Source organism: Vicugna pacos, chromosome 17 (assembly GCF_048564905.1).
Source record: "Vicugna pacos chromosome 17, VicPac4, whole genome shotgun sequence".
Classification (NCBI taxonomy): Eukaryota; Metazoa; Chordata; class Mammalia; order Artiodactyla; family Camelidae; genus Vicugna; species Vicugna pacos.
In genome coordinates, this window is record NC_133003.1 from 23,399,205 (window position 1) to 23,424,905 (window position 25,701).

Consider the following 25,701-nt stretch of genomic DNA (forward strand, 5'->3'; position numbering starts at 1 on the left):
ACCTTACACTGATCCCCAACACAGAGACACCCTACAACTAAGGAACAACAACAACAAAAGGTAAAAGCATGGAAAGGGTGAGAATCTGATCTCTAGAAAAACTATATTATAAGATTAAAATGTCCAGTTTCCAACAACAAGAAAAAATATAAGCCATACAAACAAAAGGAAAACACGGCCCATTCAAAGAAAAGGGTAAATCAACAGAAACTGTCCTGGAGTAAGACAAGACGGTGGACTCTATAGAAAAAGACTTTACAACAATTGTCTTAAAGGTGTTCAAAGAGCTAAAAGAAGACATGAGAAAAATTAGAAAATGATGTATGGACACAGTGGAGAAATCAATAAAGAGAGAGAAAATATTAAAAGAAACAAAAAGCATTGCTGGGGTTGATGAGTATGATAACTGAATGAAAATTTCACTAAGGGATTCAAAAGCAGATTTCAGCAGACAGAAAACAGAACAAGTAAACTTAAAGATAGGACAATTGAAATCACTGAGTTTGAGAAATACCCACAGTTTGTGGACTCTGTGTCTGACCATCCACAGATGAATGTGTAAACAAAATGTGGTATATACATACAGTGAAATATTACTGAGCCTTAGAAAAGAATTAAATTCTGGCACATACTACAACATAGATGAACCTTGAAGACCTTATGCTAAGTGGAATAAGTCAGTCACAAAAGGATAAATATTGTATCATTCCACTCATATGAGGCATTTAAATAATCCAGTTCACAGAGACAGAAAGTAGAGCAGTGGTTGCCAGAGGCTAGGGGAGGGGAGAAAGAAGAATTATTGTTCAACAGCACAGAGTATCAAGTTCGCAAGATAAAGTTCTGGAGGTGGATGGTGGTGACAGTTGCACAACAGTGTATATATACTTACTGTCACTGAGCTGTATATAAAAAATAGTTAAACTGTAATTTTATGTTATGCATATTTACCACAGTTTTTTCATAGTAGTTTTAAAGACTTTGGGGAAAAGAGCAAAAGATGACACAGGCTTCCCTGTTGCACAGTGACATCGGGGCGCCATTTACACAGACCACACTGTGAAGGAGTCTCCCTAGAGCTGGCAGCCCTGGCAGCCCTGAAACCCCGACTCTCCAACCCACAGAGACACTGCTGATCAACACAGGCCCTGCTCATCCAGCACCGGACTCAAATCCTCCACACTAGACCCAGACTACCCCTGCCACTTCCTCAGAGCCTATTTATGAGATGCCACGTATCTGCCATCACTAGCTCAATGACATCCTTGAAATGCCCGCAAAGAGCTGGGGACACAGATAGAGCAGACTTGGTCATTCCTTTATTGGAAGGGGTATGCTTTGTTGAACTCTACAAGCTTGCGAGCCCAAAGAGATTTCAAGTTGAAGATTCAGGTGGTTTTCTTTGAGGCTGTAATGGCCCTGAATAAAGCCCCGGGTGTGGCAGCTATGCCAGCGCCAATAGACCTGGATGATGCGGACAGCGTGGAGCAAACGGCAGTAACGGAGGCGGACGCACCACATGCGGACCCAGGACTGCAGTTGCACAGCTGCCCATTCTTGCCGCGCATACAGTTCTAGGGACGCCCGCCGCCTCTTCTCCAGCAGTTTCGCCAGCTTCTGTTTCCACCAGCACTGAATAATCCACGCCCTGAGCGCCGCGTGCAGCAGCGTCCGGCGCACCAGGGTGCCCCGCCACCAGGCCTGGATAAACACGGCCGCTTTGTCTTCTCCCAGCATCATGATCCTTACTTTGGGGCCTTGCAAGAGAAAACAGGGGACCGTTGGGAAACCCGTATGTTGCGGCCCCACGTCTGCCAGGAAGGGGCCCCGATCCTCTAACAACAATCACCCCTTTCTCTGACGGTCAGCAGAGCTGTGATGGGCAGCGGCTGGACCTTGGAGGTAAGAGATATCTTGCTTCTGCCACTCTCTGATTAACCGACACGGACACATCATCTTACCCTCTGAGTCTCAGGGTCTCCAGCTGTAAAATGGAGGTAACCTGCACTTGCTACCTCACCGGCTTTACGTGGAACTGGCTGACCATCTAGACAAGAACACTCTGATCTAGAGGGGAAACAGAGACAACTTTAACCTGGGCCTCAGCACAAGCCTGAGATCCACGTCTCTACCCTTCAGACCCCTCTCATCTGCTGACAAAGTGGCATCCTTGTTCCCCTGCCCCCTCACCTCTGACTTCAAGTTAAAACTGCAACCTACTATCTCTCCTCTGCCTCACCAAAATACTGAGATTCCTCCACCTCACATGCTCTGTTAAGAGCTTAACACAATTAACACACACATCAGTACACAGACACGTGCACACACATGCACACACACAGACACGATCCACTCTTCCTTGACCTTTGCATCCCCCAAACACAGTCCCCACTTTGAGCTCTCAGCCCTGCATGGTCTGGGCTCACGCTCCTTGCCCTCGTCCTTGGCACAATCTGCACACCTTGGTTAGACTCGCATCTCTCAGCCTAAGGAGGAAACAGGGGGAAAGAGCAGCCAAGGAGGAGTCGATCCCTGCTCATTTCCTGCTCTGTGACGGTGGCCATTCATCCCACTTTGCCTGGCACATGCTGGGTTTATGCCTGTTGTCCTGGTGTAATGTTGATAAGTGCCCTTTCACTCACTGAAGCATCTCTCTTTGGACAACAAATTACACGCTCACAGACCTTTGGGTCACTCCACTAGACCACGAGGGTCAGAGGGTCAGAGCTGTCACAAGTCAAGGCTGTCCCCAACAGTACAGCCTGGCTCCATCGACCCACGGAGCAGAGGGAGGGAAGTGGCAGAGGTGTGGGTAGGCTGTTGCGGGTGGGGTCCCTTCCTCTTCTCTCCTTTGCTCCTTAAGCTCTGTTCTATCAATGCGATTTCATGGTTATCATTGACTATACTTTGGAAGGTTTTCTGTCCTTATCAGAGACAAAAACATGGAAGTAAGGGTGCTTTCCCCAGCACTAGGTGCCGAGGTGCCAAGTCAACCACACACTAGGCTTCCTGGACTTTCGTAGGATCTCCAACATGGCAAAGGGATCCCCTCCAGAGGTAACTCTGGGACATGTACTGCCCTCCAGAAAGTCTGGGGAAATCAGACTGTCTCTTACAAAACATCAAATGCCCATGCCTTGGGGTGGATGTCAAATGCCCTCAGGTCTGAGCTCTACCAAATTACCCACGGTTAGGATGGTTAAGGGCTAGATGTTCCCATCGCTTCCAGGTCTGTCCTCCTTCCAGCCACAGCTCTGGCAGGAAGAGGGGAGGAGGGGATGGTCGTGATGTCATAAGGGCACCTATGACTCAGGCACCAGCATGGCTCCCAACAGTTGAGCCCCTTCTAAGGAAAACCCAGAAGATCCTTTCTTCCCTACCTAAGTGGCTAGAGTTCCGGCTACAAAGAGTATCCCCAAATACTGACCCATTCACACCGAAACGTATAGTGATACTCATTAAAGCCTGGCTGGTATTCATTAAATGGGTTTCAATTCGTTTAAACAATGGCATACCAAATATCATCTAGAAGGAATGTGTGTGCTCTGTATTTACTGATACAGAAGAGTGTACAAGATCTAGCAAGTTTATCAGATCAAGATGAACTCAATATAAGCACACACACACACACACACACACACACACACACGTCTTGTAAAGGCATTATTTTAAAAGGCAGTGGATGCATAGAGGGTATAGCTCAATGGCAGAGTGCGTGCTTGGCATGCACGAGGTCCTGGGTTCAATCCTAGTGCCTCAGTTTAGTGGAGGGACGGATGGATGGATAGATAGATAGGCAGGCAGGCAGTGGAAATTAGGAAGATATCCAGAAAAATTAGCAATGATCATCTCTGATGAGGATATCTGAATTGAGAGAACAGAGTAAACTTCCTTGCTGTGGCCACACCCCCTACATCTTGCCTGTCTGTCAGTCAACTACTTATCAGGCCCCTGGCAGAGCAAGACCCACACAGGCCAGAATAGCCATAAGCTCCCAGGACCAGCCAGGGCCCCCATCTTGAGCTCAGTTGGCCTCAAGCACTCTTCTGCCTTCTTACCCTGAGGGCCAAGGTCACAGTCAGGAGATGGGGGAGGGTCAGCCCCTAGGCCCCAATTTTGCTACCTCCTGGCCTCTGAAGACCCACCTGGTCATTGTGAGGTCCTGGTTCCCTCTCAGGGCCATAGCACCAGGGATCACTGAGATGTGCATTTGCAAAGTGTGGGGTGGGTATGGAGGAAGTCGATGTGGGGCTATGGGGTGAGTGGATGTGGAGAAGAGGAGGAGGCCATTTAACGGGGTGTCAGTGTGAAGTTAATGGGATGCGGGGGTGGGAAGGACAAGAGTGAACTGGAGACTGGGGGGAAATAGTGGAGTATGACACATGGGACAGTGAAGGTACCAGAAGCATCTGTTTGAAGATAAAGGCATTGGCCAGGCCCCTGGGAGGCCCACATCAGTTTAATGCCTCCCTTAGTCTGGCCCCTAGTCACCACAATTTGCTGTCCCTGGTAATAATAATGGCGTGATGACGTTCAACCCACTTTACAGATGAGGAGACTGAGGTGCAGAGACCTTACATGGCTTACTGTGGTCTCACAGCTGATCCGTCCTGGAGCTGGCGCTTGGTCCCAGAGCTGCCCTACTCCGAGGCTCCACTCTGGACCACTACACCTCGTGGACTCCAGCACCCCTATCTCCTCCAGCGCTCTGATTCTCTTTGTTTATAGGAAAAAACCCTAAGAAACCTCCATTGAATTTTTAAAAATTACCTAAGCAAAAGAAGCTCAGACTCTGAAGGGGGCACACAATGTGAATCCACACATTTGTGGTGCAGAAAGGAAAAGTATTATCCATGGGGACAGAACAACAGTTGCTCAGACTTGGGGGTTGGATGTGCATAGGAATTTTGTGGATAATGGAATGTTCTGTAGTTTGGCTTTCATGGTGGCCACACAGGTGTGTAAATTTGTGAGGATAAAAATCAATGAAATACACACCTAAAATGGACACATGTCATGTGTATCCAAATTACACCTCAATGAAATTTGATTGCAATGCCTTCATCCACGTTGGCTATAACGCAGACAGCCTTGTAGGATCTGAGTGTGTTGGAGGTTGTAGGGGAGGGGCTGGAGTCCCTTTACTCCAAGGACACAGGACAGATCTCACATATGGAGCCCAAGGGAACAAGGGCTGGGTCTCAGGATGGAGGGAGGCAGACAGGGGTGAGGCCCGGGTGAGAAAGGAGGGAAGGAGGCAGAGCACAGCCATTAAAAGAATGACACAGCAATTAGCACCAAGAGAGCGGAAGATTCAACTCCCAGGAGACCTTGAGGCCCAAGATGGTGGGAGATTTGACCTCCAGGGGACCTTGAGCTTCATTAAACCCATTGTAAAGTATTAGTATGGTGAATGACCCACCCGCTTAACAGTGAGAGGTCAAAAAGAGGGCGGTGGCCCAACTCCTGGGAACCTGTGCCCCTTCTCCAAAGTAGCTGGAATAATCCTCCCACTTGCTAGCATATGAAAACTAGCAATACCGCTCTCTCTGCTTTCTGAGATGGCCCACATTCTGTCTATGGAATAAGTCTCTAAACAAATCTACTTTCACTCAACTATGGCTCGCTCCTGAATTCTTTCCTACACAAAGCCAAGGCCCTTCACTTTCGTGGGATGCATCCCAGGGACTCAACCCTGACCTGGGGCATGGCCTCGCACCCCCTCATTTTTTCGTTTTACAGTGAGTAGATGAATCAAATGGACTCCACCCTTAGAGCACTTCTCTAGACACCCAAAGGCTTCAGGACCTGCAACCCTTCTCTCCATAACTAGGGACAGAGGCTGTCACGCCCTACCCTGTCCCCTCTGCCCTGGCAGGAGTGGGAGTGGGCTCGGGGTGGTGCTGAAAATCCCCAGGTCTGAGAGGAGGAGGCCAGAGCACTTTGGGGCCGGGAGAGTTGACACTAGGAAAGCCTAGGAAGGAGAAATGGAGAAACCTGGGGTAGGGGCAGTGTCATGGGGACCTGGAATCTGAAAGAGAAAGGTAGGGAGAAGGGCGGAAGAAAGTGTAACCAAATGTGACTTATTCAGGCTAAACCCAGGGGAAGCCCTGAATCCTCAGGCTCTCCCCACTCAGCAGGCCTGCTGCTGCTCTCCTCTGTCCACAGAATGCCCACTGTCATTCCCCGACGAGATCCTGGTAGCTGGCTTTTGAGGTTAGGTCCTGTTACGGAAACGACAGGCCAGTCAAGAAACAAGCACCACTCGGAGGGTTGGAGTACTCAGATGTATTACGCCGGCGGGCTCAGAGGGGCTTCTGCTCCGAAGCTCTGAGCACCTCCAAGACGTGCGCATGAGGTTTTATAGGGTAAAGTACAAGCTTGGAGTATTCGGCCAACAGGCATGGAACAGCTTTAGCAGCATCATCACAAAAGTGGAGGCAGGGAGGCAGCAAACCAACATTCCAAAGCCAGATATGTATCTTTGAAAATCCAGCTGGCTAGCAAAAAAAAAAAATAAACAGCAAGCCAACACTAATTAACCTAGATTTACAAGTTAGTCCAGCAGAACTCAGATCAGTATTCCAATACTTAGATTTGTTGAGTTATCTTGTTAGCCCAGCCCAGCCTCTCCTTCACATTCCTAGACTTATGAGTTATCTTGTCAGACCAGCCCGGCTTTTCCTTCATAGTCCAAGACCCCATCGTGGCCCAACTTGCATCCTTGCTCTAGGGCTTGGGGGGGGGTGTCACCCACAAAAGACTCTTCCTCTTTGGAAAATACTTGAATACCTAGTGGTCCCCAGCCCAACTCTGACCCCAGCGTGGGCACTGGAGACCTGGAGCCACAACAGAACCTGAGTTTACCTCACCAGGAGAGGGGCCCTGGCCCAAGAGACACATTCACTTACACTGGGCGTCAGATCTGGGAGGTCTGGAGGGTCTCCATATTGCTTGTTCAGGGTGTTGTAGGATTGCGGAAGTTCAAGACTGGATAGTCCTGGTGGCTGACATAATTCAACTCTTAACACCAACCATAAGAGTCGCCAGTTGCAGGCTTCACCTTAGGAAAGGTCATACCTTGGTCTAACCTCTTCCCGTGGCCAAAGGCAATTCCCAGTACAGGACGCAACAGTGACCCAGCAGCAGCCGATACTCCCAAGAGCTGCAGGATGAGTCATCAGCTAAGAAGAGAGGGTCTACTTACTATATCCACACAATCACCACTGCCCACCCCTTCACATCACTCAGAGGTACTTGCTTTCCATAGCAAGCTTTTACCAAGTTAAAAAACAGCTTCTTTGGGATTCAGGTGGTCTTGTCTCCTGGGAAGGCTTAGAAGAGGGACAAACTTCAGTCCCTACTGCTCGTTTATTTTGAAGCCATTACTCACACTTTCCCTCCTTCCTCCACCACCCTTTCTAGATTCCCCCTCACCTTTGACTAGCATTTCTGCCAATCTAGGCAGCATCTAAGGGGAACAGTGATTCAGACCCTCATCCCTGAGGGATTGGGTTCTCTGGTCACCACGTACTTCTTGAGCCATGGCTGTGTGCGTCTACCATTACACCTGGGAAGCAAAAGCATCAAGAGATCTTCCAATGAATCACTCAAGCAGCATCCTTAGTCTTCCCTGCCCCCATAGTGTAGCCGCAGCCCCCTTGCCTTCTCCTCAGAATCAGGGTTAATTATCCCTGCCAGTATGGTGACCCCTTTCATCATCTGCTTGTCTCCTGACAAAATGAGTCTGAAGTGACCAGGTCACAGCCAGAGCTTTAAGTTCAACAGGACTTACTATGACCCCTAATGACTGCCTTTGCTTTCTACAAACTAGAACCTCCAGTGAGATGGAGCCTCAAGTTGCAGGGACAGAAAGGACAAACACACAAGTGGACCAGTACAAGGTATGGTCACAGGGGCACACCATTTCCACGCATCAGTTCTGAGACACATACCTTCTACCTGTTAGGGACTCAGCACCGTGATAATGGGCATGGATTTGGGGCTTGGGTTCGCAAACTACAGCCTGTGGGTGAGGCAGGCTCTTTGCAGCTGAAGCAATCCCTGAAGGGGCTGACGGCTGCAGTCAGCACTCCCAGGAGCTGAGACAAGTCTTTCCTTGAAGGGGAGAATGAGTAGTGCATCTCCACATCCACCATAAGCAAGATCTGTTTGAGCCAGTATGAGTCTCATTTTTTAATGGGGGATATTACTAACTCACATTTATTGATACCTAATATGTAAGGACTTATTCCCATCTTTTGTGCCTTAAACCTATCATTTTTTCTTATGGTCTGTTTTTCTTTCCTTATCTTTTGTTAGATTAAGTTTTCAATGAGTTTTGAGATTGGTGAGTATTTTCCCCACTACTGCTTTAGAAACTGTGGCAGAGACTGTTGAGTTGCTCACCCATATCCACACCTCACTTATTCCTCACCAAAAGAACTGCCAGTTTATTGGGGTTGGCAACATGCTTACTTAAATGAATGACATTTCCCAGCCTCCCTTGCAGTTGGAAGGGTCATGATACTCACTGGCCAATGAGATGTTGCTGGATGAGTTTTTTGGGAAGCTCCTTAACAACTCATATGGTTGGGTTTTTTTTTTTTTGCCATTTTACCTTTTTAAATATTTTATTTATTATTGTATTTTTTGTTTGTTTTGGGGGGAGGAGGTAATTAGGTTTATTTTTTTAGAGGTGGTACTGGAGAATTGAATCCAGGGCCTTGTGCATGCTAAGCATGTGCTCTAGCACTTGAGCTATACCCTCTGGCCCCTTTGCCCTTGTACCTTAACCCTCTTCTCTGAAATATAGACACGATGGCCAGCACTCTGGTAACTATTTTGAGATTATGAGGACAAGGGTCACCTCCCTGAGATGGTGGGGAGGGAGTGAGATAATAGTAGCTTAGTCCCATGATGGCATCCCATACAAGGCCTGGGCTGCCCATTCTCAGATTTCTTTTATGTGATGTAAAAATTTCCAACTTTTTCAACTCACTATATTTTAGAGTTCTGTTAGCTGAACACAGTTTCTAATTTATATGGTTATACATCTTATCCCTTTTTCTCTGATAAGACTTACACTTAAACACGTACTTAATTTTACATTGTGGAGTTCTTGGAGCAAATCAGTACATCGCTCTTCTGCCCCAAGCAGGTAAGAACTTTACCCCAATTTTCTTTTCTCTACCCATTGCCTCCAGCAACCTCCCATGTCAGTATCTTCTAAAATGCTATACATATTTTTAGAGAAATATGCATTCTTATAGGAAAATCTTGTCTGCAACAATAAATTTTACACATTTAGGGGAAGGGTGTAGCTCAGTGGTAGTGTGTGCTTAGGTCATGCACGAGGTCCTTGGTTCAATCCCCAGTACCTCCACTAAAAACAATACTAATTAAAAAATACATAAATAGACCTAATTACACCCCTCCTAAAAAATAAATTTTACAAATCCATATTCACTACTTCTCATGTCATTCTCCTGGATGTTTTTGTCACGGAATTCATTTCCCAGAAAGACTTTCAGAGACTTTTGATGTAAACTTTGAGTTAGTAAGTCTTTGAATGAGTAAAAATGGTTTTTTGTTTTGCCCTTACCCTTGAATAATGTGTTAGGTCATCTATCAGTCAGTCTTTCAATTTCTTTTCTTGCAGAGCCCTGAGGATGTCACTCCGCTTTCTCCTTGCACCAGCATTGCTGCTGAGAAAGCCGATCGCAACCTGAAACTTATTCTTTAGTGGGTAGTTTTGCCAATTTTCTTTCTCTCTAAATATTCAGTTATTTTCTCTTCATCAGCTATGAGATTGTGCTGCAACCTGTTGGGAGCTCCATCTGTTTTCCTTCACCTTTTGAGGGCAATCAATCCATCTCTAAGCTCTGGGAGGCTCATTAATACTTTGAATGTTGCTGCTCTCCATCTCTGTTCTCCCTTTCTCAGGAACACTAATTCAACCACGACTGGAACTTCTGGGTTTTTATTTCCTATTTTTAGCCTCTTCATTTCTCTGCCCTTCGGTGCTAAATTCCAGGAGGATTCCTCATGTCAAATTTTCCACTCTCCAATCTGCACCTTAGTCACATCCACTCTGCTCTTTATCCCATCTGTCAGGTTTTAATTTGAACACTGTTTCATTCTAAGATCCATAAATGGCTCTTTTTAATAACACTTTACTCGTTTGTGGCCAAGATATCTTCTCCCATCCACTGAGAATATTAATTTCACTTCTTTAAATTGCTTTCTTAGTCTTTCCCTTGGCCACCATGTTTCTGATTGTTGAATTTTCACGCTGTTGGTTTCTTCCCAAGCCTGGTGATTCCCGGTTGGGTGCTCATCTTTGTTTTGAGAATCCTCCTGTGCCTGCTGATGCCATGTCCCTAATTCCAGAGACTGAAGGGGAGGCATGGGGTGGGCTGAATTCAGTCTGAGTCTTTAGACTGGGCAGTGCAACACAGGTGCACCTGGAGGGGAGAGCCACCACGGAAGAACAGAATAGGGTGTGGATTTCCTAAGAGCAGGAAGAAAGTGTTGGCAAAGGAGGGGTGCCCAGCACAGAACCCGGGCAGGGGAAAGAGTCAACACAGGGGCCTGCTGGCAGTGTCAGAACCCATGCAGGGAGAAGAGTGTCAGACCACCAGTTGAGCCATGAGCTGGACCCAGGCAGTGGAGGTCTGTCACCCCCTTCCATCCTTGGAATATACGTTCTGCCCAACATTCCCACAGAGGCACTTTCAAGGATGCAGCGTTAAGAGAGCATGTTGTTGTTGAGAACATCTGGATGGTACACATGATGACTGCATCCCAGTAAGGCCTCTATTTAAACTTTCAAGATTCTGGCAAGCAAGTACCGAGATCTACTTGTCTGTTGCCGCCCAAGATAAGACTTGAAAGTTCCCCTACTTAGTAAACCTGCCACTTACCAATCTGATGTGCTCTGCTTCTTTCTTCGGTCTTTTCTTGCCCTCTTGAGTACCGGAACCAATTTATGAACCAATAGGAGCCACGATCAAGAGCTTGGGGTGGGTGGGCTCCTCTCAATCAGGGGGTGGGAAAATGAGCCCTGAGCAACCAGACCCAGGTGCGTGAATTCCTGGCCAGTGTGCTGCTATTGGCATCACAACACTCACGCAACCTTGCAGAGAGGAACCATGTGTACAGACCAAGCATGAAAGATGCTCCCCAAGTTGGTGACATGGCAGATCTGTACCCTCAACTTTCCTATGTCAGACACTGCTAGTCAATCACAGTCTCTGCTCAGTCTGGACAAGGGCTGACAACTGTCCTCCCTGACAACCTTGGGGCCTCAGAAAACCCCTGCTGGTTCCTCAGAGCTAGCCTATGAGATGCCAAGTATTTCCTATCAATGGCTCTGACCACCATCAAGCAGAGAGGCTGGGAAAGACCACTTCACTGCTTTATTGGAAGGGGGATACATTCCGTCACAATGCAAGGCCCTGAGCCCAGCAAGATCTCGAGTTCGAGATGCAGCTGGTTGGCCGTGACTCTGTAGTGGCCCTTGATGAAGCCCCGGGAAGCGCAGGAATGGCACCTCCAGTAGGCCTGGATGATGCGGGCAGCACTGAGCAAACGGCAGTAGCGCCGACGGATGCGCCACATGCGGACCCAGGACTGTAGCCTGACTGCTGCCCACTCCTTCTGAGTAAAGATCTCCAGGGCTGCCCGCCGCCTCCTTTGCTCCAGCTTCACCAATGTTTGCTTCCACCAGGACTGAATGATCCACACCTGGAGTGCCGCGTGCAGCAGCGTCCTGCGCACCAGGGTGCCCCGCCACCAGGCCTGGATCTTGACTACTTCTGGATAACTGACAGGAGGCCTATTTGGGGTTCTTGGGATCTAGTAAGAAAAAAGAGGAGACATTTGGAGAATATACCCCACCCTCTCCAGCCCCAGGGTGTACCAGTAAGGGACCCTGATGCCCTGTCAGCAATCAGCCCTTCTGAACCTCAGGAGAACTGGGCAAGACACTGGCAAGAACCAGAAGACCAGGTACTTGCCCCATCTCTGCTCCGGTCTAGTTAATGAACACAAACACATCACATTAAGCTCTGAATCTCAGAGTTCCCGTCTGTAAAGTGGAAGTATATCTGTCCAGGCTACCCAGTTTTACATGGGTCAAGTTGGCCACCTGAGGGCAATAATGCCATGATCAAATGGTTATCATATTCCACCTGAGCTTACCTACCTGACCGGGACCCATGACCCTTCCCCTTAGACCCCACCCACCTGCTGGAGCATAGGCATTCTTTGTTAATCCTACCCTTTCATCCTTGACTCCAGCTCCAATCCACAACCTGCTCTCTTCCTCTGTAATACCACATTATTAAAGGTTTCCCCCACGTCATAAAGTTCTACCTCTCATCCCTTCCCCATCTTCACTTCTCTTTACCTTCACACTTGAAACCTTCATGAGCAAGCAAATGTACATGCACACATTCAAACACCGCCCCCCACTGATTAAGCCCAGCTTCCCATATGGTGGCCATTCCATTCTGCAAACACAGCTCCCACATTCCCACCCCCAGCCCTGTGGCATCTGGGTGGGGGGATCATACTCTACTGGGTCTACTGGTAGCACCATCCACTCCCTTTGTCACAACTATATTTTGGGGAAAGAAGACAGACAAAAATGAGTTTATTCCTGTTCTTAGCTCTGAAACATACAAAAGAAACTAGCAACCAGTGTAAGACACAAAACCAGAGACTTCCAAGTCAGGGCTCCTCCTACCTCTGCCTTCTTCTCTAAGGTCGGTGGTGGTGCTTGCGCTGACGGTAAAGAGGTCAGCCCCTCATTCTTCGGAGGCTCATTTTCAGCCTGTTCATTTATTGTTTTAGGCTGGTCCTTCTCCTGCAATCAGCAGTTAGGGGAAAGGCAAGAGTGAGGCTCAGTAACCCACACAGACCCAGGTTCCAGGGCTTCCCAGAATATTCAGATGTCAGGGGGATCCTCTCATCCCAAGAGATCTATGGGGTCATCCCTAAAGAGTCTAGTGTGTGGGTCTCTCTCTTACTCACCATTGGTCCCACATGGATTGGGTGTAGATGGTTCAAATCCCCTCAGGTCTGTGTTCCTCTAGCCATGGCATAGAGATAAAGAATGGAGAAGGGAAACCTATGATGTCATAAGGGCACTTACGACTGAAGCACCAGGATGGCTTCCAATAGTTGAGCCCCTACAAGGAGAAGACAGAAGTGCTGTCCATTCTTTTCTGCTGGAAATGGCCAAAGCCCTGGCTCCAACAGCAAGACACCAGAAATGGTGGCCTACTGATGTGAAGGTGGATAGTCGGTCATTGGTGATTTCCCCAGTTGGTAAAATTGGGCATTGATCTTATGGTTTACAGTCCATTCATACAATAGACTACAACATAACTATTGAAAAATAATGAATTTGATCTATATGTACTGATGAAAAAGTGTACCCAAGATATATGTAAGTGAAAAAGTTGAACATCATTATGACCCCATTGATGTAAATAAAACCATGAAGGTACATAATTATACATATACGTTATAAATGCAGATGAAGGGGGAGGAAGGTATATTTGCCAAACCGCTACCAATGACTGTCTTAGACCCATCCATGCAATGCCCAGGGAACTCTGTGAGGCCCCCAGGAGCAGCCATTCACCCACATACTCCCCTACCTGTGGCAGACTCCCTGTGTGGGCCCCTGAGGATGGCAAGTAGGAGACGTTGCAGATGACTCATGAGCATGCGTAGAAAGCCGGTCCACTCTGCAGGGTCCAGAGAAAGCACACAGGCTTGAGCACCACCCTAGGGAAAGCAAAGGAGGCTATCAGAATCCCACCTGGCTTTGCGGGATTGAGGGAAGGCACACATTCTTAAGAACTCCCCACCCCACCCTCAGAGGGAACATGAAGTGTGCAGCAGGTGTATCCACAGAAAAGCTCAGAGAAAGCCTCAGATTCCCTCCTAGGAATTCTGACAGAAAAAGAAAGGAGCAGAAAGCTAATTTAAAGAAATAATAGCTGAGAACATCCAAATCCAGCAAGAGATTTAGGCATCCAGTTCATGACATTCATAGGTCCCCAGGTTCAATCCAAAGCCATATTATAGTAACACTGCCTAAAATCTCATCTCCTTGTGACTACAATGAAACCACAACTGATTGCCAAACAACCATTAAAAAAAAGACTGGAATCTAGCAAAAAAATATCGTATTCAACTGGAAACATAAAGGGGGAACCACAGCAGGACAGCAGGAAGGACGTGCTCACAATATAATCGGGCCCCATACCCCCAGGTGGGTGATCCACAAGCTGAAGAATAATTAAGTCACAGAGGGCCTCCCACAGGAATGAGAGCTCTAAGCTCCATGTCAGGCTCCCCAAGCCAGGAGGAGGAGGAGACTCCAGGACATCTGGTTTTGAAGGCTAGCGGGGCTTAGCTCCAGGAGCCCCACAGGACTGGAGGAAACAGAGACTTCATTCTCTTGGGAAGCATACACAGAATCTCATGTGCACCAGGTCCAAGGGCAGAGGCGGTAATTTCATAGGAACTGGGGCCAGACCTGCCTGCTGGTTTTAGAAGGTCTCCTGAGGACTTAGGGGACAGCTGCAGCTTGCCCAGGAGACATAAAGGCTGGTGGAGGACTTTCCAGGAGTGTTCATCTACATGAGCTTTCCTAGAGGCTGACATCTTGATTGGATCATCAGCACCAAGACATAGCCCCAACACCCTGTAGGGAAGCCTCAGGCCAAACATCACCCATCAGCAGACTTCCTAAGCCACAAACGCCTCTAGACACCGCCCTACCCCACAGAGGTCCAGGACTAAGCTTTACCTGTCAGTGGGAACACACACACTTCTCCTGCCAGGAAACCTGCATAAGGCGCTAGTCCAGCCTCATCCACCAGAGGGCAGACACCAGAAATAAGAAAACAACAGCCCCAAAGCCTGTGGAAGGAATCCACAAACCCAGTCCAGACTCTGCCCTGGGACCCGCTGGACCCTGGCCCTTGGATGACAAGAGAGGAGTGTACTCCTGGGACGCATAGGACGTTTCCCACAGAGGGCCACCTCTCTCTAAGGTTGACAAATGGAACTAACCTACCTCAAAATACAAACAGAAAGATAGACAATATGAAGCTGCAGAGGAGTATCTCCCAGGCCAAAACACAAGATAAAAATCCCAGAAGAAGAAATAAGTGAGGAGGAGATAGGCAATTTATCCGAGAAAAAGTTTAAAGTAATGATGGCGAAGATGTTCAGAGAACTCAAGAGGAGTACAGGTGCACAGAGTGAAGTTTTTAGCAAAGAGTTGAAAAATATAAATACCAAAACAGAGTTGAATAAAATCACTGAAATGTGTAACACACTAGAAGGAATCAAGAATTGACTTAATAAGGCAGAAGAATGGATCAATGAGCTAGAAAACAGATTAGTGGAAATCATTAGAACAGAACAGAGAAAAGAAAAAAGAATAAAAAGAAATGAGGATAGTTTAAGAGAACTCTGGGACAACGTGAAGCACGCTATTCGCATCATGTGGGTCCCAGAAAAAGGAGAGAGAGAGAAAGGGCCCAAAAATTTTTTTGGAGAGATAGTAACTGAAAACTTGCCCAACTTGGGAAAGGAAACAGTCACCTAAGTCCAGGAGGCACAGAGAGTTTCACACAGGATCAACCCAAAGAGGAACACACCAAGGCACACGGTAATCAAACTGACAAAAAATAAGGACAAAGAGAAAATATTAAAATTAGCAAGAGAAAACCAACAAATAACATACAAGAGAACTCCCATAAGGTTATCAGCTGATTTTTCAGCAGAAACTCTACAGGCCAGAAGGAAATAGCACAATATATTTAAAGTGATGAAAGGAGGAAACTTAGAACTAAGAATACTCAATGCCACGAGGCTCTCGTTCAGATTTGATGGAGAAACCAAAAGCTTCACAAACAAAAGCTAAAAGATTTCAGCACCACCAAACCACCTTTACAACAAATGTTAAAGGAACTTCTCTAGTCATCAAACTGTAAGAAAAGAGAACAAAAAGTAGAGAAAAAAAAAAAAAAAAGACCTACAAGAGATTGCTTTGGCTGTTCCGGGCCTTTTATGGTCCCATACAAATTTTGGGAATTGTTCGTTCTAGTTCTGTAAAAAATGTATTTTGACAGGAGTTGCACTGGATCTGTAGATTGCTTTGGGTAGTACGGCCATTTTGATAAGGGTGATTCTTCCAATCCTAGAGCACAAGGTATCTTTCCAATTTTTTGTATCTTCAGTTTCTTTCATCAATGGTTTTACAGTTTTCAGAGTACAGGTATTCTCCTTGGTTGAGTTTACGTCTAGGTATTTTATTGTTTTTGATGCAATGGAAATATTTATACCAGGTATAAAATTCTGGTTTTTGAAGTGAAAAGAAAAAAAAAGTAAATGAAGGACTGCAGATGATACAATATTTTTCTTTTTTATGGGTGAGTTGTATTCCACTACATATATATGCTGCATTGTCTTTATCCACTCATCTATTGATGTGCACTTGGGATGCTTCCATACCTTGGCAATTATAAATAATATTGTCATTAATAGGAGGGTGTATGTATCTTTTTGAATTAATTCTTATTTTGTGGTTGGCTTTATTCCTTTGATAGAGACGTAAGTTTAAAAACCTAAAGCTCTAACATCCTTGGAAACAAACAGTACATACACGTAAGTTTTTCAAAATATGGGTATATTGGATATATGTATTTACATGCAATGCATTGTTATGTGCAAATTGTAACCATTCTACCTCATAAAACTGAAAAATGAAAAAACTGTCTAAAATCAAAGACAAAAAAGAATTTTAAAAGCAGCAAGGGGAAAAAGAAAGTTCATACATACAAGGAAAGTTCCGTAAGAAATGAATTTCCCGCAAGCTTACCTGAGCCATGGCTCCAGCAGGGCCCACGGGGAACAGGAGAGCAAACGCAGGGTTGGCAGGGGGAGAATAGAACTGAGCGCGCGGGCCGGAGGAACAGGGCCCCGGCCTGGCTTCCCGTCGCTCCGCATCCACCGCCCTCGTCACACGGTCCAGGCCCCGTCACAGCCCCGTCACAGCCCCGTCCCGCCACGGCGCGGGCTCCGAGCCCGGAGCTGACCCGCGCGCAGCGCCACCCCCCTTAACGGGCCCAGCTTGGGTCTACCACCTGCGCGCCGGCCCGGCAGCCCTGGTGTCCGCGAGCTCGGGATGGAGCCGAGCCCAGCGCACTCCGGCGTGACTCGGGCAGGGCGGGCCCTCACCTACCCCGGCCCGCGCGGTCAAGTTCTCGGCTCTGCGATAGGGACCCGGCGACAGCGCCCCGCAAACCGCGCCCTCCAGAGCCTCAGGGACCAACCGCCACTAAGCCGCGGGCCTGGAACAGCTTTGCTACCCAGGGTCCACCGCAGCCTCCGCGCGGACGCCCCCACGTACTACAACTACCAGGACGCCCCGCGCGCAGAAGGCGCAGCGCGCGGGCCCCGGGCAGCCACACTTTCCAGGGGCCACCGCGGCCTCTGCGCAGGCGCCCCGCGCACAACTTCCAGGACGCCCCGTGCACAGGAGGCGCAGCGCCTGGGCCACGGGAAGCCACACTTCCCAGGTTCCACCGCGGCCTCCGCGCAGGCGCCCGGCGCACAATTCCCAGTACGCCCCGCGCGCACGAGGCGCAGCGCGCGGGCCTCGGGCAGCCACGCTTCCCAGGGTCGACCGCGGCCTCAGCGGGAGGCCAGGCCCTCCGCACTCACAGGACTACAACTCCCAGAACCGACTGCAGCCCAGCACTTCCATCCAGGGCCTCCAACCCTGACAGCCGTCGTGACGGGCGGTACCGCCGTCGCACAGGGCCGCAATTCCCAGTTCGTGGAACCTGCGGTGTGCACAGCCCGCGAGTCTTGGTGTCCTGCGCTCCCTAAGCGCGGTGGGCTCGGTCCCGGGCGTGTGGCGGAGGTTTGGGGACCTGCTCTTTACCAGCTCGTGATCGAGTGGGGCAGGATAGGGCGAGACTTTGGGTGGAGATGGGAGGGTCAGGAGCGCGTCAGGCCCGTCGCAACCGGGAGCAGTGTCCAGGTGGAGGGACAATTGTGAGTTTGTGTGAAAGGTAGACTGAGGAAAGAAAAACAGCCCGTGACAAGCACTGAAAGAGAAAAAAGGAAGAAATTAATTCGCTGGCCCGGTGAAAAGCGGTCCAGGGAGAAGCGGTATGAGAGCAGACTGGAAAGTACGCAGGGCCTCGCGCCCACTGTGCAGAAGGAAAACACGGTTTATTTCCAGGAGGTGTGACGTCCTCTTGGCGGTACAGGGCACAGCGCTTGGGTGAGATGTCTGCAGCAGGCCGTTCCTTCAAACCTCATCTACCAGTTTCTCACCTGCTCATGACCAGCTCGACGATACCACGGATGACTTCCCCAGATCTCTTCGTTAATCACTTTATTTCATTAAGATGATAAACACAAGAAAAGACAAATTTAGGAAAGAAGTGGATTCGTCTGGGGACATGTTGAGAGTGACGTGTGTCTGTTTAATCTTAACTACTAAGCTTGTCCAAACTATTATTTCTCACCCGCAGTCTTGTGTAGCTCCACCATTTTCTCCAAATCTTCTCTTCATTCAGAATTCGGCCTGATGTTTATAAAAGCATTTCCAAACATACTCCTCTGCTTGACATGATTTGATAGCTTTTGATTGCCCTGAAGCGAAGGCAAAGTCCTTCACATGGTCCCTGAGGCTGTGCGCGACCTCACCCGTCTTTTCTCCGGCTCTTGCATTGCTTTCCTCCTCTGGCCGAGCTGACTGTTTCCCCAGTGGCCGCGAGAATGTGCTCCACCCCCGAAGAGGTTGTAGGTGCCTTCACAGTACGACTTGATCAGGGCATTTCAATTTATCTCATATTTCAACTCAAGCAACTTATTTTTTGAAGATAGGTTCTCTGATTCCAGTGTGATCTCTGAACAAGGCTCCTTTGGTTGTAAACTCTCATGGGATCTACACTTTCGTTATCACTTAAAATAATTTGCAATTATGTTTGTAAGTATTTATGTGTATTCATGATTATCTGTCTCGCTAGGTTCCAAGCATTATGAATCTAAGACTGTTTTGTGCAGAGTGAGGATTCAATGAATGACAAATGGATATTATCAAAGTTTAACTTTGTCGTATGTTGAGTTAAAACATCTTGTTTGAATTTACTTTTCATGAGAATAAACAAATCTGTTTATTGACTAGTTCTTATTTCTCTGCTGTGAAATACCTGTTCATATCCTCTGCCTATTTTTCTATTAGGATCCCTGTGTTTTTATTATCGTTTTTATTATTGGGGGGATAATTAGGTTTATTTAATTTTCAATGGAGATACCGTGGATTGAACTTAGGACCTCATTCATGCTAAGCATGCGCTTTACCACTGAGCTATACCCCTTCTCCCGTGTTTTTATCATTGATTTGTAGTTCTTTGTGTGGTGGGATTTTATAACTTTCATATCTATCTTGCAGATACAGCATATTCTCACAAGACATCACTTGTATTTTGTCTTAGTATGTAGTAGGACTGTGTGTGTGCGTGTGCGCATGCGCGCACGCACGTGCATGCTGTACTTTGAAATTTTATGCAGTCCAATCTGTGTCTTTTCCCGTCAGACTTCCGAATTTCTCTCATTTAGAAAGAGTATCCACATAGTAAGTTTTTAAATATATCCTAAAACCCACAAACTTTTGGTCAATTAATCTTTGACAGAAGAAGCAAGAACATACAATGGAGTAAAGACAGTCTCTTCAGCAAATGGTGTTGGGAGAACTGGACAGCTGCAGGTAAATAAATGTAGTTAGAATACTCCCTCACACCATACACAAAAATAAACTCAACATGGCTTAAAGACAGAACATGCTAAACCTCTCAGACTGAAACATAGGCAAAACATTATCTGACATAAATCTCAGCAATGTTCTCCTAAGGCAGTAGAAATAAAAGCAGGCAATAGAAATAAAAGCAAAAATAAACAAAGGGGACCTAATTAAACTTAAAAGCTTTTGCACAGCAAAGGAAACCATAAGCAAAACAGACAATCTACAGAATGGGAAAAAATATTTGCAAAAGATGAGACTGACAAGGGCTTAATCTCCTGAATATATAAACAGCTTACACAACTTAACAAGAAAAATACAAACAATCCAATCCAAAAATGGGAAGACCTAAACAAGCAATTCTCCAGTGAAGACATACAAATGGCCAACAGGCACATGATAAAATGCTCAATATCACTAATTATCAGAGATACGCAAATCAAAACTACAATGAGGTATTACCTCACACCAGTCACAATGGTCATCGTTCAGAAGTCCACAAAAGATAAATGTTGGAGAGGGTGTGGAAAAAAGGGAACCCTCCTACACTGTTGGTGGGAATGTAGTTTGGTGCAGCTGTTATGGAAAACAGTATGGAGATTCCTCAAAAAGCTAAAAACAGACTTACCATATGATCCAGCAATCCCACTCCTGGGCATATAACCGGAGGGAACCTTAATTCAAAAAAGACACACGCACCCCAATGTTCATAGCAGCACTACTTACAATAGCCAAGACATGGAAAAACACCTAAATGTCCGTTGACAAATGATTGGATAAAGAAGTGGTGGTATATTTATACAATGGAATGCTACTCAGCCATAAAAAATAATAAAATAATGCCATTTGCAGCAACATGGATGGACCTAGAGATTCTCATTCTAAGTGAAGTAAGAGAAAGAAAAATACCACATATCACTTATATGTGGAATCTGGGGTAGGGGGGAGACAAACGAACTTATTTACAAAACAGAAACAGACTCACGGGCATAGAAAACAAACTTATGGTTACCAGTGGGGGAGGGGGTGAGAAGGGATAAACTGGGAGTTTGAGATCTGCAGACACTAACTACTATATATATATAAATAGATAAACAACAGGTTTATACTGTATAGCACAGGGAACCATATTCAATATCCTGTAGTAACCTATGGTGAAGAAGACTATGAGAACAAATGTATGTATGTTCCTATGTGACTGAAGTATCGTGCTGTACACCAGAAATTGACACAACATTGTAAACTAACTGTACTTCAATAAAAATATATAAAATAATAATAAAAAAATATACCCTAGATGGGTGGGGATACTCAGTGGTAGAGCTCATGCATGAGGTCCTGGGTTCAACCCCTAGTACCTCCATCAAAAATAAATAAATTTTTTAAAATAAAATAAGATAAAAATAAGATTAAAAGTTTAAAAATTATAAAGTAAAATAAAATATACCCTATATTCTTCTACTAGTAAATCTTCTGTCTGGGTCTCTTTCAGGACCCTCTGTTTTGTCTCCCTGATCTGGCCATCTGTTCCTTACATATCAGACTGTTTTAATTACCAGAGCTTTCTGATACGGCATGTCTCCTCTTACCCTCTTCTCTAATTTTTCCAGGTTAGTCTTATGACTTTGCCTCTCTGGACAAGTTTTAGAATAATCTTGCCTTATTCCTACAGAAAATTCACTGGGTATTCGGTGTGAAGAGAGAAACAACATGTTTCCTATAAGGGAACAGTTAAATGTCAGTGGATTCTCATCTGGAGTCATACAGGCCAGGAGATGGCACAACCTTTTTCAAGTACTGAAAAAAATACTGTAGTTCTTAATTCTATATCTTAATTATTAATCCTATACCTTAATTCTGTATCTAGCAAAATGCTCTTCAGAAATGAAGGGGAAAGAAAGACCTTAAAGATGATGAAGACCTTCAGATGAATGAAAACTAAGATTTTGTCACCAGCAGGCCTAACCCTGAAAATTGACTAAAGGAAGTTCTATAATTATAAAGGGGATGATAATAGGAGGCGGGTTAGGTGAAAAAAAAACTTAAAAAGAAAAAAAATTGTGGTATACTTATATAATGGACTAATACTCAGCCGTAAAAAGAATAAAATAATGTCATTTGCAGCAACATGGATAGACCTAGAGATTGTCATTCTAAGTGAAGTAAGCCAGAAAGAGAAAGAAAAATACGATATGATATCACTCATATGTGGAATCTAATAAAAAAAAGAAAAAAGAGGACACTAATGAACTCATCTACATAACAAAAATAGACTCACAAACATAATAAATCTCATGGTTACTGGGGAAAAGGGGGTGGGAAGGGATAAACTTGGGAGTTTGAGATTTTCAAATGTTAACCATTATATATAAAAATAAATAAAAAAATGAGTTTCTTCTGTGTATCACAGGGAACTATACTCAGTATCTTGTAATAACCTTTAATGAAAAAGAATATGAAAACGAATATATGTAATATCTCTGGGACATTATGCTGTACCCCAGAAACTGATACATTGTAACCGACTGTACTTCAATAACAAATAAATAAAAATAAAAATAAATTTCCCAGCAGAAATGTTGTACACCAGGAGAGAATAGAATGATTATATTCAAAGTGCTGAAAGAAAAAAAAAGCCAACTGAAAATACTTTTCCCATGGGGGAAAAAAAAAAATACTTCTCCCAGGAAAGCTGTCCTTTAGAAATGAAGGCAAGATAAAGACTTTCCCAGATAGAAGCTGAGGGAGTTCACCACCACTAGACCAGCCTTACAAGCAATGCTGAAAGGAGTTCTTCAAGCTGAAATGAAAGGACACTAATTAGTAGAGGAAAACATGCAAATATAGAGCACGCTGGTAAAAGTAAGCAGAGACTTTTCAAATTCCGAATAGTCTAATACTGTATACGGTGGTTTGTTAATCACTTAACTCTAGTATGAAAGTTAAATGATGAACGTATTAAAGACAACTACAGCTACAATAATTTGTTAATAGATACCCAGTATAAAAGATATAAATTGTGACATCAAAAAGAAAACTGGGGAGAGGAGTAAAAGGATAGAGTTTGTGTAAGCAGATGAAACTGTTATCAGCTTAAAGTAGAATATTGTAATTATAAGATGTTTTATGTAAGCCTCATGGTAACCACAAGGCAAAAATAACCCGCCACATATATAGCCAACTAATGTTTTACAAGGAAGCCAAGAATATGCAATGGGAAAGGACAATCTCTTCAATAAATGGTGCTGGGAAAACTGGATATTCGCATACAAAAGAACGAAATTGCACCCTATCTTACACCAATCATGAAAACCAACTTGAAACAGATTAAAGATTTAAACATTAAGACCTGAAATCATAAAACTCCTAGAAGATAACATAGGGAAAATGCTCCTTGACATTGGTCTTGGCTATGATTTTTTTAATGACACTAAAGCACAAATAACAAAAGCAAAAATCAACAAGTGTTACTGTATCAAACTAAAAAGCTTCTGCACAGCAAATGAAACAAACCACAAAATGAAAAGGCAACCTATGAAATGAGGGAAAATATTTTCAAACCATCTGGTAAGGGGTTAATATTAAAATATATAAGGAATATGTACAACTCAATAGCAAAAATTTAATAAACTGATTAAAATTTAGGCAAAGGACCTGGATAAACATTTCTCCAAAGACACACAAATGGCCAACAGGTAGATGAAAAGATGCTCAACATCACTAATCATCAGAGAAATGCAAATCAAAACCATAATGAGGTATCACCTCATTCCTGTTAAAATGGTTCTTATCAAAAAGACAAGAGAAGCGGTTAAGTGTACATAGCTCAGTGGTAAAGCATGTGCTTCATGAGCACAAGGTCCTGGGTTCAATCCCCAGTACCTCCATGAAAGAAAGGAAGAAAGAAAGATAAAAAGTCATGGTGAGGATACAGAGGTAAGGGGACTCTTGCGCACTGTCTGTGGGAATGTAAATTGATACCATCAACAGATGACTGGATAAAGATGTGATGTGTCAGACAGATGGACAGAGTAGGAGAGAGGAGACAGAGAGTCTGGAGTATTACTCAGCAATGAGAAAGAAGACATTTGCAACAATATAGAGGAAAGTAGGGGACATTATACTAAGTGAAATAAGTCAGTCAGAGAAAGAAATACTGTGTGATATCACTTATCTGTGGAATCATTAAAAAAAAATCACATTCACAGACACAGAGAAGAATGGTGGTTACCAAGGCCAGGGGGTTAAGAAGATGCAAAGATGCCAGTCAAAGGATACAAATCTTCATTATAAGATAAGTAAGTTATGGGGATCTAATAATACACAGCACAGTGGCTATAGTTGATAATACTATATGTATACTTGAAATTTGCTAAAAGGGTATAAGCATTCTCACAGGGAGCAGAGATGGTAATCACGTGATGTGATGGATGTGTTAATCAACCTGACTCGTAATCATTTCACAAAGTATATTTATATCAAATCAGATAGAACTATTAAGAAAATTTAGCAAGCATGCAAGATACCCAAGGTATTGTATGCATGTATCTGTGAATATACTAAAAACCATTGAACTGTGCACTTTAAGGGGGTGAATTATATGGCGTGTGAATTATTTTCCAATAAAGCTATTTAAGAATAAAAATTAAAATCGCCCCCAAAACTGAAAGATTAAAAGGCAATATACAAAAATCAACTGTATGAACAGTTGGGAAATTACTGTTACAGAAGTGCAAGTTGAACGATTTACATTAATTGATTTCAAGACTTACCGTCTGGAAACAATATAAAGTTATAGTAATCAGGACAGGTGGCGTTAGTGTAAGAAGAGACAAACAGATCAATGAAATAGACTAGAGAAGCCAGAAATAGACTCACATTTACACAGTCTATTGATTTTTTTATTGTATCAAGATAATTCAATGCAGAAAGGAAATGCATTTTTCAATGGAAAAAAAAAGAATCTTGACCCTTAATATCATAGACAAAAAAAAAAAAGACAAAATGGCTCATAGGTCAAAAAAAAAAAAAACCTAAAGCTAAACCTATAAAACTTCTAGAAGAAAACCTATCAGAATTATTTTGTGACCTTAGAGCTGACAAAGATTTCTTAGGACAGAGAAAGCACTAAGTATAAAATACTGATGGACTGGATTTTATCCAAATGAAAACCACCTGTTCATCAAAAGATGGCACTTTAAAAAGTCACCGGCTGAGGAAAAGGACATTTATAATATATATATGTGACAAAGAACTCATAACCAGAATATAAGAACTTCCACAACTCTATAATAAAGACAAACAAACCAATAAAAATGGACAAAAGGCTTAAACCAATACTTCATAAAAGAAGATACAAAAATGGCCACTAAACACGTGAAAAGTTGCTCAACATCATTATTCATTAGGGGAAGGCAAAATTTAAACCACAGTGGGATACCACTACATATCCATTAAAATAGCTAAAATGAAAGAAAAAAACTAAAAACCATATGTTGGTGAGACAGAACAACCAATTTGGAATTAATTTGGCTGTTTCCGATAAAATGAATCATACACCTACACCGACTCTATGATTCAGCAATTCCACTCCTAAGTATTTGCTCCGGAGAAACGAAAACATACATTCACAAAAAGTCTTGTACTGGATACTCGTAGCACTATATTCATGATAGCCAAATACTGAAAAGACGTCAAATGTCCATAAACAAGAGAATGGGTAAGTAAATTTTAAGAGAATACCCATAAAATGAAATACTATTCAACTATAAAACTATAAAAAGTAAAGAACTAATGATACATGTAATGACATGGATAAATCTTCAGTTGAGTAAAAAGAAGGAAAGAAAGAA

The 25,701-nt window shown here is 44.5% G+C and overlaps 2 protein-coding genes, 1 long non-coding RNA gene and 1 other non-coding gene across 11 annotated transcripts; 1 reads left to right on the plus strand and 3 right to left on the minus strand.

The window, feature by feature from the left end:
• Nucleotides 1-1,297: 1,297 nt before the first annotated feature.
• Nucleotides 1,298-3,272, minus strand: LOC102525316 (IQ domain-containing protein F5-like). Of its 8 annotated transcripts, none has more exons than XM_072940805.1 (3): nucleotides 3,189-3,272; nucleotides 1,962-2,067; nucleotides 1,298-1,757 (listed from the first exon to the last, which is right to left on the minus strand). In XM_072940805.1, exon 3 carries the CDS (start codon nucleotides 1,738-1,740, stop codon nucleotides 1,312-1,314), a length of 429 nt encoding a protein of 142 aa, XP_072796906.1. In that variant the 5' UTR covers nucleotides 1,741-1,757; nucleotides 1,962-2,067; nucleotides 3,189-3,272; the 3' UTR covers nucleotides 1,298-1,311. The 8 variants fall into 8 exon arrangements, with proteins under 8 accessions (XP_072796906.1, XP_072796905.1, XP_072796909.1 ...); XM_072940804.1 differs by having other exon boundaries at nucleotides 3,185-3,272; XM_072940808.1 differs by having other exon boundaries at nucleotides 1,850-2,067; nucleotides 3,185-3,272.
• Nucleotides 3,273-6,273: 3,001 nt separating this feature from the next.
• Nucleotides 6,274-7,176, minus strand: LOC140686572 (uncharacterized). Its single transcript, XR_012060400.1, has 3 exons — nucleotides 7,081-7,176; nucleotides 6,912-7,007; nucleotides 6,274-6,500 (listed from the first exon to the last, which is right to left on the minus strand). It is a non-coding gene; the product is annotated as an uncharacterized lncRNA (long non-coding RNA).
• Nucleotides 7,177-11,405: 4,229 nt separating this feature from the next.
• On the minus strand, nucleotides 11,406-18,597 carry LOC102526065 (IQ domain-containing protein F1). Its single transcript, XM_072940870.1, has 7 exons — nucleotides 18,573-18,597; nucleotides 17,837-18,015; nucleotides 17,178-17,371; nucleotides 13,671-13,760; nucleotides 13,160-13,196; nucleotides 12,752-12,871; nucleotides 11,406-11,859 (listed from the first exon to the last, which is right to left on the minus strand). Exons 1-7 carry the CDS (start codon nucleotides 18,595-18,597, stop codon nucleotides 11,413-11,415), a joined length of 1,092 nt encoding a protein of 363 aa, XP_072796971.1. The 3' UTR covers nucleotides 11,406-11,412.
• A 5,067-nt stretch (nucleotides 18,598-23,664) lies between these two features.
• On the plus strand, nucleotides 23,665-23,736 carry TRNAM-CAU (transfer RNA methionine (anticodon CAU)). The gene has a single exon. It is a non-coding gene; the product is annotated as a tRNA-Met (tRNA).
• Nucleotides 23,737-25,701: the final 1,965 nt, after the last annotated feature.

Coding starts and splice junctions, on each gene's coding strand:
- LOC102525316 (XM_072940805.1), bottom strand. CDS start 1,740: ATGATGCTGGGAGAAGACAAAGCGGCCGTGTTTATCCAGGCCTGGTGG.
- LOC102526065 (XM_072940870.1), bottom strand. CDS start 18,597: ATGGTGGAGCTACACAAGACTGCGG. Junction 17,372..17,836: donor CCCTGTGCGACGGCGGTACC/GCCCGTCACGAC, acceptor CCCGCGGCTTAG/TGGCGGTTGGTCCCTGAGGC. Junction 11,860..12,751: donor CCTTAGAGAAGAAGGCAGAG/GTAGGAGGAGCC, acceptor TTTTCTTACTAG/ATCCCAAGAACCCCAAATAG.